The 17,599-nt window shown below is 35.1% G+C and overlaps 4 protein-coding genes across 13 annotated transcripts in view; 2 read left to right on the top strand and 2 right to left on the bottom strand.

Moving 5' to 3' along the window:
• The window catches only part of LOC107266082 (tachykinin-like peptides receptor 86C), a 21,342-nt gene extending 17,501 nt beyond the window's left edge, over window positions 1–3,841 (bottom strand). For 6 of the 8 annotated variants that reach the window (XR_003059298.1, XR_003059300.1, XR_003059299.1 and 3 more), the window contains exon 1: window positions 2,299–3,841. Coding sequence is in view for 4 of the 8 variants with exons in the window: in XM_025083516.1 (XP_024939284.1) it covers window positions 2,299–2,593 (295 nt within the window). In the remaining 4 variants the exon portion in view is untranslated. Of the gene's footprint in view, window positions 1–166 lie in introns of all 8 variants that reach the window. The other 2 variants (XM_015736207.2, XM_025083531.1) reach the window with 2 other exon arrangements.
• LOC107266068 (aminopeptidase N) overlaps window positions 1–17,599 on the top strand; it is an 18,944-nt gene extending 1,345 nt beyond the window's left edge. Inside the window, exons 1-14 of one of the 3 annotated variants that reach the window (XM_015736190.2) lie at window positions 12,236–12,372; window positions 12,517–12,823; window positions 12,916–13,260; window positions 13,331–13,486; window positions 13,601–13,909; window positions 13,979–14,162; window positions 14,240–14,659; window positions 14,777–14,981; window positions 15,066–15,319; window positions 15,520–15,689; window positions 15,770–15,931; window positions 16,006–16,143; window positions 16,206–16,287; window positions 16,369–17,599. In XM_015736190.2, coding sequence (XP_015591676.1) covers window positions 12,348–12,372; window positions 12,517–12,823; window positions 12,916–13,260; window positions 13,331–13,486; window positions 13,601–13,909; window positions 13,979–14,162; window positions 14,240–14,659; window positions 14,777–14,981; window positions 15,066–15,319; window positions 15,520–15,689; window positions 15,770–15,931; window positions 16,006–16,143; window positions 16,206–16,287; window positions 16,369–16,524 — 2,913 coding nt within the window. In that variant the 5' untranslated portion in view covers window positions 12,236–12,347 and the 3' untranslated portion in view covers window positions 16,525–17,599. Of the gene's footprint in view, window positions 1–12,235; window positions 12,373–12,516; window positions 12,824–12,915; window positions 13,261–13,330; window positions 13,487–13,600; window positions 13,910–13,978; window positions 14,163–14,239; window positions 14,660–14,776; window positions 14,982–15,065; window positions 15,320–15,519; window positions 15,690–15,769; window positions 15,932–16,005; window positions 16,144–16,205; window positions 16,288–16,368 lie in introns of those variants that run through there. The other 2 variants (XM_015736197.2, XM_025083498.1) reach the window with 2 other exon arrangements.
• LOC107266094 (MKI67 FHA domain-interacting nucleolar phosphoprotein-like) lies at window positions 3,971–5,189 on the top strand. The gene is made up of 4 exons (XM_015736247.2): window positions 3,971–4,171; window positions 4,401–4,598; window positions 4,676–4,784; window positions 4,869–5,189. The coding sequence occupies exons 1-4, from the start codon at window positions 4,094–4,096 to the stop codon at window positions 5,117–5,119; spliced, it is 636 nt and encodes a 211-aa protein (XP_015591733.1). The 5' UTR covers window positions 3,971–4,093; the 3' UTR covers window positions 5,120–5,189.
• LOC107266088 (homeobox protein MOX-2) lies at window positions 5,145–8,430 on the bottom strand. Its single transcript, XM_015736236.2, has 5 exons — window positions 8,150–8,430; window positions 7,614–7,915; window positions 7,181–7,500; window positions 5,418–5,593; window positions 5,145–5,357 (listed from the first exon to the last, which is right to left on the bottom strand). The coding sequence occupies exons 2-5, from the start codon at window positions 7,907–7,909 to the stop codon at window positions 5,259–5,261; spliced, it is 891 nt and encodes a 296-aa protein (XP_015591722.1). The 5' UTR covers window positions 7,910–7,915; window positions 8,150–8,430; the 3' UTR covers window positions 5,145–5,258.

Here is a 17,599-nt window from a genome sequence, read left to right as displayed (position 1 = left end):
ATACCCGCCATTTTAATTTCGTCACAATCCGTAGGATGGAACAACTTCTCAGTTTCACGTAGTTATTTGTGAAACATGTCAAAGTCTCGAGAAGAGATATTTCAAAAGTTTTTTATGCTTTTTAATTAAATTATTATTCGACACTCGCGTCTCTATTTCAACTTACCAAAGTGTCAGCTGATGCTGTTGAAATAGTCATTTGGGCATTGTGTCTTACCCCGTGAGATATTATGCACCCTGCTACCGCCCTTAAAGTATACGGTAAAGTGTAATCTAATACGGAGTAAAATAAAAAAAAAAATCTGTATAAATAAAGAGGACATAAAAAATTGAGTTGCGAAACTTGAAAGAAAAAAATTTTAACGTTGAAAAAATTCTATTGAATTCAAGTTTTTAAAACTCTGTCAAGTCCTTCCTGTCAAGTTGAATAAACTTATGTCAACTTCTATACTCGGCTCAACAATATATTTACGCATTTCGCGCGAAGTTATTATCGACGATCTATATTCAGGAATTCAATTCGAATTAAATACTTTTTTTTTGAATAATTTTTTTTTTCAATTTTACTCACACGTACGTTCTACGATGACGGTGTCTCTCTATTGTCAGTGGATTAACAATGCGCCTAACCATGCACGAACATTTTCATTGTTTACTTACATCCAAAAAATTTCATCCCGTGTGTACCAATCTGATAGCTCGCTTTTTTGCGTAAATCTTTCCATCGCTTCCACGTTCACTTCACACATGAATAAAATATCATGATATATATATATATATATATTTAATTGCGTTACACGCTACCGTACGATTGGAATATTTGTAAAACAAGATCTTTACTCAAGCTTTTATTGATGTCTTGAGAAATTTGATGAATTCTTGGCCAGATTATTTTCAAAGCAGCTGCTAAGCAGCGACTGCATTATTTATTATGACTAACCTCTCATAGAGACTTGCCGAGTCTCGTAAACGAGGTAAAGCTTACAACCACACTCTCTAAGTTACCCTACCATCTTTTTTTCGAGACAAAAGTGGGAAAGAGAATTTTCGAGAATCCTGCAGTTGTAAAAAAACAATGTCAACATGCATACTACGCGAGTCAAGTTAACATACATATTTAATAGTCCAAAAAAAAAAGAATATTTTTCTACTCCACTTTTTTCTTATGCAAGTTTATCAGCAATAGATTTTTTGAAGACATCGACGACCATGAAAAGATAACAGATTTTGAAAAGAATTCCATATGACAAACGTCGCAAAGGTTCACGAATTTATTGCAGTTGACAATGAAGATCCAATTATCCTTTCACTGTTCGGTGGACGTCATTGTATAAGAATCAGATAGCCATAAGAATCTATTGAAATGGATAATAAAAAAAAATCACCATAGAAAATCTAGGGACATAAATTGTAAAAATAACTAGAAATTTTCTCAGCTCATTTTACAAAGTTCCTGCCTTGCATTTTTCTATAGGGTATTTTAAGCACGGGTCCCTTGTACTGTATGCATGCACAAAACTTAACAAGCACCAATCAGAATCACAATATAATTTACGAGCGACACTGTACAATACAGCGCGATATTATTCATGGGGATAGACTTACTTATGAACCCTGCAAGACGACGACAACAGCGTGAATGATTTTGAGTTCAGACCGCGAATATAAACTATTGCGTATATCATAGAGAGATATATTGATATATTAAATACGCATCTGTGGATATATATATTCTATAGTCTATATACTTGATGCACCTCAAATACATATTTCAAGCATTAAATGTGAATTTAATAGAGCATAGTCTCCGTATTATTTCAACCAGTACTTATCAACGTAGCATTCCACGAGTAATCATTAATGTGGCACCTAATTACAGTAATTAATGAATACCGAAATGGACTGTTAATTGCAGTACAAACAACAACACGGAAATGATTATAAAGACAAATCAAGAGTCTCGATTTTAAATGAAAATATCGATTACTGATAATAGAGTACTCAGCGATCGTCCTTTGCAGAATGGAAAAAAAAAAACCATGAAAATTGAAGCAAAATCAATTTTATGCAAGCGCATTCACGAGAATTGATGAGTGTAATTAAAATTGCAGATTTACTCGGTATACACGTACATGAAAAAAAATGTGCATAAACCGAACCAGCCCAGGGGTAATGTATTAATATCGAACCGGGGAATAATTTTATCGTGAAATCGACACACGTTGTCAATACGCAATCAATGCCTTTTGAATCGTCGTTAATTTGGATACGTTATGAAATTACAAAATTTTGACTTACCCAAAACAATCCACATGACAATAGCATTGCCGCCGATTGCTACCAGTAGCATGGATGCGAAAATCGATGCCCAGGATAATTTTTGCCACCACGGCAGATCGAAGGGTCGTCTTTGTCTTGGAAGAAGACAATCGGATAGTATATCTTGAAAAAATTCCTTCCGTATAGAATTGTCCAGAGCTTCCTTAAGTATGTTCAGAAGCTCGCTGCGATTCAGATCCACCAGGAAAGTAATATTTCGCTGAAGCACAATAGCACTGCAGTTGTACAAGCGAAGTGAATCTATACCGTTCATACTTGTCGTTTCTTTTTTTTAAAAGAGTATCCGCACTTTTCAAAACTTTTTTGTCTCTGCTTCTGGACAAATGCAACTTTAAACAGCAGCTCACACCTTCTTTATGAAAGACGAACATCAATTCTGTCGCGAAACGAACTTCGGGCTGATGTTAGGTTATACACTGTTTGCCCGATCGGATTGACTGACGTTTAAAACTTGTACACCAAAAATATTAAACCGACAAATATTTATTAATTTTTGTTTTAAGAAAAGTTTCCTCGAACCTACGCCAGAGTATGAATTGACTAAATACCGTGATCGCGTGTTCGTAACACTCATCTTAAAAACTTTCCCGCACTACTAACTGAAATTAGTCCCGTATGTAATTAGAGTAAATGCGAGTAGTTATTGATACAGTTAAAGTCGATGAATTTATTTATTTGAAATAGAAAATTTCTTCTATGCCTTATATTTATTCTAGTCTTTAGTCTACTTCACACTGATTCACTCTTTATGTTCATTGTTAAATAAAGGGTGTATTCATTTTATTTTTAAGCTAGGCAATTTACACTTTTTCCTTTAGTCACTCTTTTATGTTATATTCACAACTTTCTTTGCGAAAGGAACAGGTTGCCTGACTTCCGTACTGCTTCCAAGACCACCGACGTGATACTAAAGTTCAAGCACAGTCATTCAATATTGCGTGCGCATCTGTATACAGTTTACCCCAATTCGACTCATTCCTTTCTACGTGTAAACGTCAGCTGACATCGTAGAGGGATGCTTCTGCATTTCTCAATAGCACTCTAGTATCTTTTTATTTGGATCCTGCTACGTGCAGATAGGTTCAATAATGCCATTGTGGAATTACCCTCAGAACGCCATTTTGCATCCTAATCGGAATTTGGTTCGATAAGAGCTTATCGCTACGAAACTATTACACTAAAGTGAAATTGCTGCTCTATAGTACAGCGATAACATGGTAAACACTGTAGGGATATTATGATATTAAGTAACACACGAAACGGTTAGAATTAGTATTTTTTAATTCGTAAAGTATTGGTAAATTTTGAATGAGCAATAGTTGTGCGTTTAAAGATACTGCGTTACTTTATTTAGATTTAGATTGGATTGAGAATCCTAATTTACCGTTCTATATACATGGATTTGATACGTTCTTCCTTTTCTTACTTATTATGGAGGTCGAGTCTCTTAACTTTTCCTGCTTATTATTGAAGCTGAGTCTCTTTCCAGAAACGAAAAGTTTTTCGGTCACTTGCGCGGCTATTTGAAACTCAATGGTTGCCAATACTAAAAGCATAAAGTTCCTGCTTTAGAAACGTGTTGGTAATAATTGGGGTATCCGTAACATGGCAGCACCATCGGTTAGTTACATTTTCTAACCTGTCCTTTCAGCATTGCGTCTCAGTTTGAGTGGATTTTGTGCATTGTTACTCTGTTTTTCGCGGTGGATTTATTAATTGTTTCTGTTATTGAATAAAGAAATTGTATAACAAGATGAAGGTGAAAAAATCGGATGTTAAGCAAGAATCGAGTCTTCGGAAAGCAGTGAAAAATGTCAAACAAATATTGAAGGTAACATATCACATGGTCGCATAACCTATATTTATTATGTTATTGTTTTTTCTATATACATTATAATATGAAAAATCAAACAATATGTTCTATTTTATAAGTTTATGTATTTTTGGATTTAATTTAGGAGGTCATTATGTGTATATATTTATACATTCTATAGTAAAACTGTTGGATACGTTATCTCTTTGCCACATACTTGTTTAGCAAATATTATATATACTTACAGAAAAAAAAAGTAGAACCAAAGGTCGAAGTGATCAAGAAAGTGATCAAGCAGGGAAAAGATCTACGACGGAAAACTAAAATTCCAGTGGGCATTGTTTATATTGGACACATACCACATGGATTCTACGAGGAACAAATGAAGGATTATTTTAGTCAATTTGGAAAAGTAACACGTGTCAGAGTGGCTAGATCAAAGAAGGTCAGAAAAGAACAGTTACCTTAATGTACTAATAAAATTTATGTAACTTTTATACAATGGGTATACTTAAACTTTAGAATGGACGCAGCAGAGGTTATGGATATGTCGAATTTGCACATCCCGAAGTTGCAGAAATTGCTGCCAAGACTATGAATAATTACTTGATGTGTGGCAGACTTATAAAAGGTACTATTATAGTATACTATTCATTATCTAAAAGATTGTCATTATAACACACTGTATCTATATAAAAATATATTATTTTTACAGCCAATTACATTCCACCTGAAAAGCAGCACAAACGTTATTTCATGGGTACCAATTGGTCCGTGAAAAATTATGCAAAATTAACAAGAAGAAGAAAAGAAATCAGATCGAATAGAAACTTAAACTTAAATAAGAAAAAAGATAAAAAATTAGTTGAAAGATATCTCACAAAATTGGCTAGCATCGAAAGAAAATTGAAAACTAAAGGAATCGAAATGAAAATAACACCCGTCGATGTACCCGAAGTAAAATAAAGATTGTCTAACATATAAGTCTGTATAATTCTGAAAATTAATATAAATTTATTGATTTACTTACACGATACATAACAGAGCTTAAAATATTATTTACATTTATTACCTATCTCATTGCATAATTTCCAAATTAACCTAATCAATGCGTCAGGACATCACAATCCTTATTTTGTGTATTTGCCATACCACCCTTCGTCCTTTTCCACTTCATGCGTCTATTTTGAAACCACACTTTGACCTGAAATAATATCCCTTAGATTAATGATTAAGAAAACCAATTAAAATTCCAAACTCTCACCTGTCTCTCCGTCAAATCCAAAGCCACAGCAATCTCGTAACGACGAAGACGCGTCAGATAATTACTGTGTGCAAATTCGCATTCAAGATGACGCACCTGTTGTTTCGTAAAAGCTGTTCTTTCCTTGCGCGGTTTGTCACTGCTGCTGCCATTACCCACTCTCTTACTATTAGACTCTGTAAATAAAAATACCACAATTCAAAAATAACGTCCTCACATCAATACCGTCAAAGTAATTAATTGAATTTCGTCTTATCGTTTCAATTTGTGTGATCATTGGAAACTCAAATTAACGAAGTTGCCCTAATTTCCCAAGCTTCTTGCCAGACGCACTTCTCGGAAAGACACGAGACTATATGCATAAGTGATCGTAGCAAAACAGTAAGTTTCACGAGGCCGCCCTTTTTGCCAGCGCGGTTTAGATGAAAATAGCTGCATATTCGATGCGTCACAGGATGACGTTCATCTAAGACTTACTACCAGTGATACGCGCTGTTTCAAATGTGGGTTGGTAGAATCTACCATCTTTTACAGATACCGACATCAGCCTTGCTTCCGTGCCGCTATCTCTTGAACGTCATACGGTAATTGAGCGCTGACGCAAATACGTAAAATCACGATTCAAATTTCCCCACGTAACTGGCAAGTGAAAATAACGAAAATAGCGGAATACGTAATAACCGTTGAAATAAAATAGCCAATAGCCATTAAAAAATATCAGATTCCTATACAGCCACGATGAATGATCCTCAAAATTTTTCACGTATGATCAACAGGCTGCTAGATCAGTCCAACGGTTCAATATTTTTGTCCAATTTATAACTAACTCAAAAAATCATTCTGGGACTTGTTTATTTTCTTCGCGGACAAACTAAACGTCCTGCTACTATCTTTTTTTTTTATACAGATCTCATATAATGTCTTTTTTAGAAAAATGGGATTTAATTGCACTACAAAAATTTTATCTCTCTACGCGCCACCTTCTGCGTGTGATACGAACTATGGTATAGTCATTCAATGGTTTTTCATTGAGAATCATCATAGGTTTACGATGTTTTCACTCGGTTGGCTTCATTGAGTTTTTGGGCGGTGATGTGACAGATGTTCTAAGGTCCCGAGGACACGTGTTCAACTCTGAATTGCTATCTGGCCTCTGACTCAGAGATTTACACGGGTTGTGCGGACATACCAGATTGCTCCATGCGCCACGACGTTGACATATATTTATGTCTTTTAGCAATGGCCAAATAAAAAGAAATGTACACAGGCACAAAACATATTTGCAAATATCATTAAAAATGACTTTCCTCTCTACCTTAGATTCAATTCGCTTTCTAAATTCTATTATACAACTTTTTTTTTTGTATTTAAAAACAAAAATTATCCCAACGATGATTACCGACTAGAGGTAATCTCGATCGTGTTACGTAATAGATACAAGTCACAGGAATACATATAATTACGATTTCTCGATTATTAGATAAATATTTAGACTGCGCTGGCTCCGTTATAGCCGCATTGGCGACAGTAAAGACATAAACTTGACTGTTATAAATGAATTATCAACAGACATTCTTGTACACATATGTAAGGTACATCTACATACAGTATTTTTTTCTAAAATTTTCTTATCGTCAAATTGTCATACAAAAATTGAAAATAGTTAATTTACATTCGTTAGTTCAATGACAGTCGATGTACATCGATCCACACTGATTGGAATTAATCCAAAAAAAAATTTAATCAAACTTCAAATGTCTTACCGTACTCGGGTTCGGAAAGTCCACTGGCAGAATTAATTTCCTCCTCGCAGGAAAAATTGTTTGGATATTTTGACGAAGGGTTTTCGGAAATTTCTTGGGAATCCTGATATTTAATCTCCTGTCCTACGGGGGTGTCCTGCAGGTAAGGTATTTCCCAAGCACGGAACAGCGTGGTGGTTGTGATATGCTGACCTTGATCTCTTGAACAAAATTGGTCCTGTGCAGAATCCTCAAGCGTCTTGTCTCTTCTGGTTGTAGGAGATGAGTCCGTCGCAGGAGTATGATCAGGGATAATATCATGATGCGAATATTGTTCCCACCTGATGATTCATTAAATTACAATTTGATTGGTAGTTATAGCTAATAAAAAAAAATTATATTCATCATGCATTAAAATTGTCATTTACTTTTATTCAACATTAATCCCAGTTACCTGCATATCTGATAATTTTTATTCCCATCGCCACTTTGCATCGAACTGTTTATGCACTGCATGTCAAACTGCTGTCCCATTTCAAGAGGAGGACTGGCTGTTGTCGATACGTCCGCCGAGTCTGTGGAAATGTCCCATGGCCATTTGTAGTACCAAGCAGATTCGCGGGTTTGATTGAAGCGGATATTTTGAAAATCCATATGAAGCGACGGTGGCGTCGGCGGCGTCGGTGGTAACGCGAAGACGTCCTCCGATGCAATTACTCTTGTAATATTTCCTTCCGTCCAAATGTCCATTATAACCTAAGAAAACGGATTTCCGGTATATTATTATTTTTTAAATATCATTTCTTACCTAAAACAAATATTCGCGTATACAAACGGATGGCAGTTAAATAAAAAGTATAAAAGAAAGTAAAATTGAAAATTTTTCAAAGCAACATTTAACATTTACAGTATGAGTTCAATAAGAATATATGATTGTCATGTCAAAATGAAAAATAAATTTTTTTATAAAACTCTCATTGATCCTCTTACCCAATTTTTGTACAGGCCTAATTATTTTTAGAAAAGTCACTGGTTTTCCTTCTTTGAGTCGTAAAACATGAAAAAAAGGTTCGAAAAGTAACTGAACGTCTCTCACGAGTGTCACTATGCTCACAGAACGAAGAACCGTCGTAGCCAGCGTAAAATAATGCTCGGCTCGTGTGAATTGTCTCGGTACTAACTTCGAAATGTCAAATGCGCACATGTGAGGTCACTATGTGCGAGTTGAGTAAAGTAAATGGGAAAGAAGAGGGTTGGGTGAGACACGAAGACCAGAGGGACCGATGTAGGAGTAGGGCTCAAAGACACGGAGGCCTAGCCAAGTTCCAGCTCCTCGTTCGAACCAACCAATCCCAGCAGTTCATATTCCTGGATAACAGTGGAATTGTCACCAATTGCATAGAAGTCACAGCTGGAGGATGGGCGTGCACGATTTTTTTGACAATGACAATCAAACTGAAATCGCCAAGTATGGCTGCTAGGCAAAGATTTATGGACTGAGAAATTGGAAAGGAAATTTTACATTTTCAAAATCTCTCGGTATTTTGATAACGAGCTCAGGCTATTTATTTCAACATAACCGGCGCTGACTGATCACCGATACCGAAAGACAGATTTAGGCTGATTGAATGTAATTTTGGAAAAAAAAAATGGTAAAACATTTATTGACGTGAGAATTACGTTATTTTGGATTAATTGATTTCGAGTAATCACAGAATCAAGGTATATTTCAGATTACGCCACTGGGACTTGGCTAAGACCTAATTAGGGATATTTATGGAAGGTCGTATTGCCCCTCTGTAATTTCAACCACGTGTGATTTGCAGTTGCCCTCACTGTACTGATGTTTTGTAAATAGTTTTTATTTTTTCTTTTTTTCTTTTTTTTTTCACCTACCAGAAACCATCACAGCACTTATATGATCCCATGTTAGTATGTAGAGATGTCCTGTCGGCAACATTTCCAGACGACAAACGATTTCTCTTAGACTTTTTTTTCGAGGGGAGAGAAAAAACGCGATAAACTGCACCAATTACATCGACTGGGCGGGAATGATCATTTAAAATTCAAAAACGTCCCTCGTTCCAAGCGCCTGCGTTCCCTCCTCGTGGTACGGGCAAGATTTATCCTTTTCTTCATACCCGAGACTCTGGGTGAATTTGAAAAATATTCTTTTCCCCTGTATATTGTTATTATTAATTTTCTTAATTTTATTTAATCTTCATCGAGTACCTGCTACGTCGTCTCTATTTCTGGACCAATTAGCCGCTATACGTCATGGTATCAGAAACCAACATTCTAAACCTCTAACGGAGGCTGTTTGTACAAGGGGTGGGTACGGTAAGTACACGTTAACGATCCGGCAAACCACAGCTGGATATCTTCTCGGTGGATTGAGCTTTTCCCGTGAGTTTCCAGATTTCGAAAAAACATTTGCTTGCCACTAATTGAAGTAACGTTTAACCAAAGAGACAGGTTAAAGCCGGACGACTGCATTTACAATGAACGAAACTCTTGCAGACACGAAGAATGAAATATTAACCCTTACTGAAAATCAGTAAAAAAAAAAATTGATAGCCTCCAAAGCGTAATTAATATATTAAAAAATTTACCCATCCTTCTCAAAAATATGAAAGCATAACAAAAGAAAATGTGAAATTTGATTTTTCCCGGTAACGAGAATCTCATGTAAATGAGAGCGAACTTAAAATTTAAGAATATTTGTCGTTTCCGTAATAGGAGTATTTTTTTCCCATTTTAATATATATAATACATGGCTTAGGTTTATATAGCAAAATACATATATAGTCACGGCCCATTACTGTCAGGACGTTGGAGCATGTCCTCCGAGGAAACCGGAAAAGTTTCAAGGATCAATAAAAAAAAATCAACAAACTTTGTGTGGTGACGTAAAAAAAAGTATTTGCAATTAAGAACACGCGTTGATTAAATTTCGAGATAAATTGATCTTTTCAATCTAAGTCTAATCCGTATCTACAAATGGAACAAGCGAGTCTTAAATTCTTCACGCACAGCCCAACGTAGAAAGTTGTTATTTTAATTTCATTCATGCCTTTAATGCCCGGATTTCATTGAACGTCAGCCATTACTGTGTCAACTAGAACATAAGTTAATCCAAAGGCGAGAGAGAACCCACCTAAGAAAACATTTCGCTCACTGCCAGAAAGGCGAGTGGGTGGTGGATGTCAAGTTGCACGTTCCAAAGAGTCAGGTCTTCCCCAAAGATCGTATTGCTCTATTAATCATGGCTATGTTGTGTTTAGTTTCCTTCTTCAAGGCATTTTACCTATGGGCAACCATTATGGGTGCAAACATAGAAATAAGTTTCCGACACGTCTCATTTTCTTTGTGAAAACTTTTCCGTCGGCAGGAAGCCAAGCTTGTCAAACGGCGAAATTGGAAACTTGGTGCCAAGCGGTCTGGGACTTTTCTTTAGAGAATGAAGGATAAATTCCAGTGGTAACTAAGGCATTGAAAAATTATATACAATAATGTGCAATAATACGAATGGCTTGTCGTTACCTTGGAAATGAGGTTATACAAAATTAATGATGACATCGACGATGTTAAAGAATCATTCCTTCCCGTAGGAAAAGAAAAATTAAAGATTTTTCTTGAAAGAACCCGTAGATTTACCCAGCAGCCACCGCGTGGTCTCAACCCCCTCGAAAAGTTCAGACTGACAGAGAAGCTTCTGGAAAAAGTAAACAACGTCATACTCCAATTATCGAAAAAAGAATTAACCCAGGACTATAATATACAATACCTGAGCCAAGAAATCCGAAACAGAAAAAAGAACTAAATCATACTGATTTGATACCTCGAGAATCCTATCGTCGATTGAAATTTGGATTTTTCCGTCATTTTGATCCATCCAATATAAATAATGGCGAGCAGATCCAAGTCCGTCGGATGCGTTCACAAAATGATCCTGCTGAACAAGAAGGAAATTGCTTTATATTATTGTTTAAGTTACACAACGGTCATGCAAGACGCGAATACTTAATTCGATACAATTTAATGAAGCAAATCAATTAATTAGGACGATGCAGATAAGGATATTTTTGAATGTCCATTACAGATACTGGAATGATATTCTTGTTGAACCCAAACTAATCGTATTTGCGAACACGATTCAAATTTTGAATAAAGACGGTTATGGAATTTCGTTTTGTAAAATTGAACAGTGTTTTTGACGGTTATAAAAATTTATCTGTGTCGGTGGACCTTCTCTTTTCAAGATATCGAATCTTTATCCTCTTCGTGATTTAAGCGCTTGATTACTAGCTGGCTCAAAAATGTGGGTGTTAACGAATGTGTAATATGCCGTGATTATGACGGAGTGCAATGCGGTAGAGGATGGTGACTTTTTAAGTGAGTTGGGCCGCGTGAGAATTTCTTGGGGTGATGAGAAACCCAGACATCTTCTACGAGCACCCGGTTTATATCAAACAAGTCAAACCCTACATTGGTTATATATCCATTGTGGGAATTTGAATCCAGAAGGATTACAAGTCAGCGAAATACGGTTGATTGAAGAGAATCAATAAGCGCTTATATATCCAACTATGAAACGATCAATCCAGTGAGGCAAGTTAAAAAAAGCCTATTCGTTGGTATCATTTTGTTTTTAATATCGACGTGAGAGCTTTTTTATTGAGTTCATAATTAACGATAACATTTTTTATTACATTTCCAGTAAAATGGGGTCAGCAATAGTGAAATATCGAAAAATATTAAAACTGTCTATTATTATATTTTTAGGAAATTTTGTTTAAAAAAATGTTGTTTGAAATCTTTAGATTTTTTATAGCGATATATATCGTGTCGAGCTCACGATAACAATTATGATTCAGAAATCACTGTAGGTCCGGAGTGCGTCTATTATTTTGGAAATTATTTCTAATTCTGTTGATAACTTGTATGAGTCTTATAAATAATACAAGCTCCGCAATAAATGTCCAATAAGCATATGATGATCGCTCAAGAACCGCTATTGGGTTACAAGAGCAAAGATATTTTTGGTTATCTTACCAAGAGTAAGAAGTACGCAGCATCCTGCTGCGCTTCTTCGACGAAGGCAGTCGCTGCTAGTTCGCGTACATTGTACGGACCACATCTCCAGGGCAGGATCTGAATGATAAAGTCATACAGTTAAATAGTAATTATGGAAAGTCGTAGAAAGTATCCAGGTAATTACTAAAGATTTGAAAGAAAAGGCTTAAACGTTCGTTAAGGCATGTGCAACTTCACATTCAGTACGATTATGAATAAAAGTTCGAATTTAAATGTAAAAAATGTGAAAACGTTTCATTTAACTCATTATTATTTTTCAGATATAGCCGACATTGCTCAACATTGTCAATCTAGAAGATTACAACAACAAGGATTTAGCATTGAGAATTGTTTAAGTACGCCAATGAGACGATTTGGAATATACTTACTCATGGCTTTACTATGCCTCGTGGTTGTCTATTTGTTTATCAGTCTCGTAATACTGATATCAGGCATAAAAAAAGACGTGGGAAGTAAATCAATTACAGCAATTAAGTTACCAGTAACGGATTCAGTTACGTTAGCACCGGATGATAAATCAAACTTTACGTCACCTATAGCAGCAGTATTGACTCCACTTGAATATAAGTAAGTTTGCTGAAGATAATTTTTTTTGTTAATATTATTTGTTTCGTTTCTTAAACTCTTTGACAATTATTTTATTTCTCTTGCACCGTTAGTATACGCATTTTCCCTCTTCTGGTACAAGACGAGACCGGAAGCTTTAATGCAAAGTGTGAAACAGAAATTACTGTAAAGTCAAATCGTAACACTTTGCGAATTCCCGTTAACATCAGAAATATTCATATCCAAGATGCATTTGTTCTTGATTTTTATACGAGAAAGCCACTGGAGATAAAAACTGTCTATTGGGATAAACAAAATGATATTTATTTAATTCATATGGAGCAGCCACTGAATGCCAGTCATATGTATATCCTGCGGTATATATACAGCCTGAAAATTAATAAAGGTGGAATTGGATTGTATTGGGAATCTTACGTGGAAAGTTTGAACAGGACAAGGTAAATATATTGAAGAAATATATGATTTATGTTAAAGTATAATATAAAAAATATTTAACGATACTCTCAGGTATTCCATCATTTCTAATTTATCACCCAATTACGCGCGCACTGTCTTCCCTTGTTACGACGAACCAGGATTCAAAACTCCATTTCGAGTAACTATCGGTCGAAATAACACTACGAGAACCCACTCGAACTCGAAAATAAAAATAACCAAAGACATGTGAGTATTAATATCTAACTATAATGCAAATTGAAAGATAAATGGAGAAAAAAAATGTCCCAGTATAAATACCATGAATATATTTTTCTTTTTGTTTTCTTGCTTTTATTTTAGGAAGGGTATGCCTGGCTTCGTATGGGATACGTATACTAAAACAGTTCCTATGTCCACTTATTTGCTTGCTATAATGGTTACCGATTTTGATAATTACACCGTCACTGAAGAAAACCGCTTTGGCCACACGATCTATGGACGCAGTAGTATTTTACCCTATACAAAATACACGTCGACGATGGTAACTAAATTGGTACCAATTATAGAGGATTTGACAGGGTTTCATTACGAGCTCGAACAGTTGGACTTAATGGTGGTATCAGACTTAAAATATGCGGCTATGGAAACTTGGGGCCTAATAACTTTCCAGTAGGTACACGCAAAGATTTTTCATATGGATGAAATAAATGTTCAAAGATATCCTATATTCTCAAACAGCGAAAGTAGCTGTGTTGTGATCCAAGACTTAACTAGTCAATCCTCCTTAAAACACTACGCTACAATTGCAGCCCACGAAGTGGCTCTTCAATGGTTTGGTAATTTGGTAACACCACTTAGCTGGTCCTACGTATGGTTAAAAGAAGGATTTTCAATGTTCTTTGCATATATATCAATGAACCTTGTAAGTATAATATATTGATATAAAAATTTGCCAAAGTATCTTCTTCGAGTCATATTCATTATTTCTCTTTAATTGAGGTCGAACCTTCTTGGGATATTGATGAATTATTTCTCAAAGATTCTACGGAAGCATTGACAGCTGATGCACTGGATAATACATATGCCTTATTGACTCCTCTTAAAAATACTAGTGGTCCCATTGATATATTTCACCATATTTTATACATCAAAAGCAATAGCATAGTCAATATGATGTACAATTTTGTGGGAAAGGATATTTTTATGGATTGCATAAGAAATTACATACGTGCTTATGCATATGGATCAGCTGAGCAGGAACATCTTTGGAAAATTTTTGATAATGTGCTGTCACAGCAACAAGTATTTCCTGATCATCTCTCCATGACTGAAATCATGCACTCTTGGACGTATCAACATGGCTTTCCAATTTTGCAGATCAATAGAAATGTGCACACTGGTACAATTCACTTGATTCAGGTTTGTTATATGACATTATTAACTTTTAGAAAACAAATCTGTAGCAGTATAAGTAATTTGAGATTTAGAGTGCAACTGAGGGTATTTATTATTATTATTGATATAATTCATTTACAGGATAGATTTCATCATGATGGTCCAAGAGAAGAAAGTAGGGAAATGTGGCATATTCCAATAAGTTGGGCAACTCAATTAAATCCTCAATTTAATGAAACTAAACCAAAATTATGGTTCAGTACTAAGCAAATGATGATCAACGAGACATCGTTAAGAAGTGCTGTACTGAGTGATCATTGGATCTTCTTTAATCTGAAACAGACTGGTAACTTGTATAGGTGTATGAATAAATCTACATGACAATGATAGATTGAGTCTCTCTTTTGTATTTAAACTATTTTTCTTTTAGGATTTTACCGTGTAAATTATGACAATGGCAATTGGCAATTGTTATTCAATGATTACAAAAATTTTCCACCAGTGATAAGGGCTCAAATAATTAGTGACATTTTCGCTATGGCTTCAGGAGGTTTTTTGGATTATAATATAGCTTTTCATGGTGCTAGTAAATTACAAAGTGAAATTTCATTAATAGTATGGGATATTGCCATTACTGCACTCAAACCTATTCAAGTACATTTCTATAATACGTCAGGATTCCAGGCGAGTGCTTCAAAATTAATTAAAATAATATTTACTTTGTTGAACAATTATTTGATATGGCAATTAAAGACGCTAAGAGGCATTTTATGTTCCTCGCGTGTGATAATGACGGGTTGCCTATCATCAGGGTTCAATACTCTAGAGGGTTTATACCGATAATTGATTTAAAAAATATTAATATTGTATTTTATCTTTTACAGCAACTCATGAATATACTTGTCGACAATGTTTTTCGTTATGTTGTAAATTATACGATTACCAATTCGCATGATGAAATATTAAATTATGCTTGTATGGTGGGTAACGTAGAATGCTCGAGAAAAGCTCTGAATTATTTACGACAACGTACAAGTGGAAAATTAGAATTAGGGTAAATACGATTTTGTATATAAAAAATATTTATAATTATTTTTAATTATATACTGTCATGTGAATATATTGAAATTACAGAGTTCCTAAGCATTTAACATATTGGGTATATTGCGCAGGGATACGTAGCGGTACTGATACAGATTGGTATAAACTGATGGATCTTTATGAAAATAACACATTAGACAAAGATCCAATGACGCATGGATTAGGATGTTATAAAAAATCAAGTTTTTTGGAAAAGTACGAAAATAAACATTTTACTTAACTGGCACTAAACACTTATATAGCAATTTTAACTTATTCACTTCTTATAGGTACTTGGATAGGTTAACAATAGATGGACGTGTTACTCGAGAATTATTTTTAGCGTTGTTATCCGTTGCGGCAAATCCGTATGGAGCCAGAGTGGCCTTAAATTATTGTGAACACCATTGGAACCTCATTGAAGACTAGTAAGTACCGGAAGTAGTAAGAATTCTGTGTTATTAACATTATTTACAATCATATTTTTTAGCGGTAACGAATCCAATACGAATTTGATCGGTTTAATCACCTCATTATCAAATTCTTTGAATACCAAGGAGGACTTGGAAGTGGTAAGTGGCTTAGAAAAATTGAAAATCAAGTTAATTACCTTTCTTCTGTACTGTATCTTGAAATATAATAAATTCTTTCAGTTAAAGTCGTTGAATGTAACAAAAGCTGATGAAGTCAAAGCGCTGAAGAACGCCATAACCAAAGTGCACAATAACATAATGTGGGGTCATAGATATAAAGCAGCCGTGGGAATAGCGATTAATTCGATCCTCCATCACACGCATTTGTCTTCATAATCATTGTAAAAGAAATAGTGACGAAAACAGTAGATCAATCAAATAATACAGACCAGAACTAAAATCTAAGCACAACTCAAAATGTCAGCATTATTAGAAACGGCAAAAGGAAATAAAATCAAATTAAAGATTCAGAAAACACATATGAAAAAGTCATCTTTTAAATATCTCGTAGTCAATTTCTGTGACTAAATAGTTTAAAAACGACTCCTGTACATTATATGTTATCTGCAACTTATTCACGTGTGAAACGTGCCAAATTAATATATTTCTAGCGACTAATTATACTATACTATACTGAGACCATACAATATTGCGCCATAACACTAATTCTTAAATACCAGAAATTCATAAGGAAGACGTCAAAGGCAGGCTGCATACGAGCGAACACAAAAAATTGAAATGACCATTGAAGAATGAGAATGCGAGAGCCTGGAATGGTGGTTTGCGACAAAAAGGGTAACAAAGGAAGTAAAAAAAAGAAGTAAAGGAAAAATGTATAAAAAGTGAGCAAAGCGAAAGAAAAAAGAACGCACGCACACGTCTCATGTATGGTACATTGTGTATATTGTGTCTGAAGTTAGCCCGAGTCACATAAGCGAGACCCCTCGTTGTTAGCCAGCACCTTCGTGTAGTGAAGCGAAGAGGACTCGTATAGCGAGCGTGAGTTTCGTGTGGTCAGGAATGTTGCTAAGTAAGGGATTGATTTACGAGCAGTTATCATACCGCCAAACCAAAGCCCTAATAGATTCAGGTCAACGCCACCACTATTCTTCGAAGTCGTTTATAATAAGTCCGAGGGGCCCTTTCTTAAACTCTACCAACCCCGATACTTGGAGATTTTATAACCTTGAGAGAAAAAAAAAAGAGCAGAAAAAGGAAAGAACTATTTACCATTATATTATTCCTCGAGACCATCTTCTTTATCCCGTATACCTTCACGTATAAATTTATTCAAACGAAAATCAGCAGACTTCGTCTGTCAGTATATCAAGTATTGTATGTCAAGTGCAATAAAATAACGCGTATAACGATTGAGTGTACTTTGTTCACGTAATAAATTCTTTCTCGATTA

Source organism: Cephus cinctus, unplaced genomic scaffold, assembly GCF_000341935.2.
Source record: "Cephus cinctus unplaced genomic scaffold, Ccin1 Ccin1_scaffold0020, whole genome shotgun sequence".
NCBI classification, from domain to species: domain Eukaryota; kingdom Metazoa; phylum Arthropoda; class Insecta; order Hymenoptera; family Cephidae; genus Cephus; species Cephus cinctus.
The sequence above is the reverse complement of the archived record's forward strand: the minus strand, read 5'-3'. Positions and strand labels throughout refer to the sequence as shown.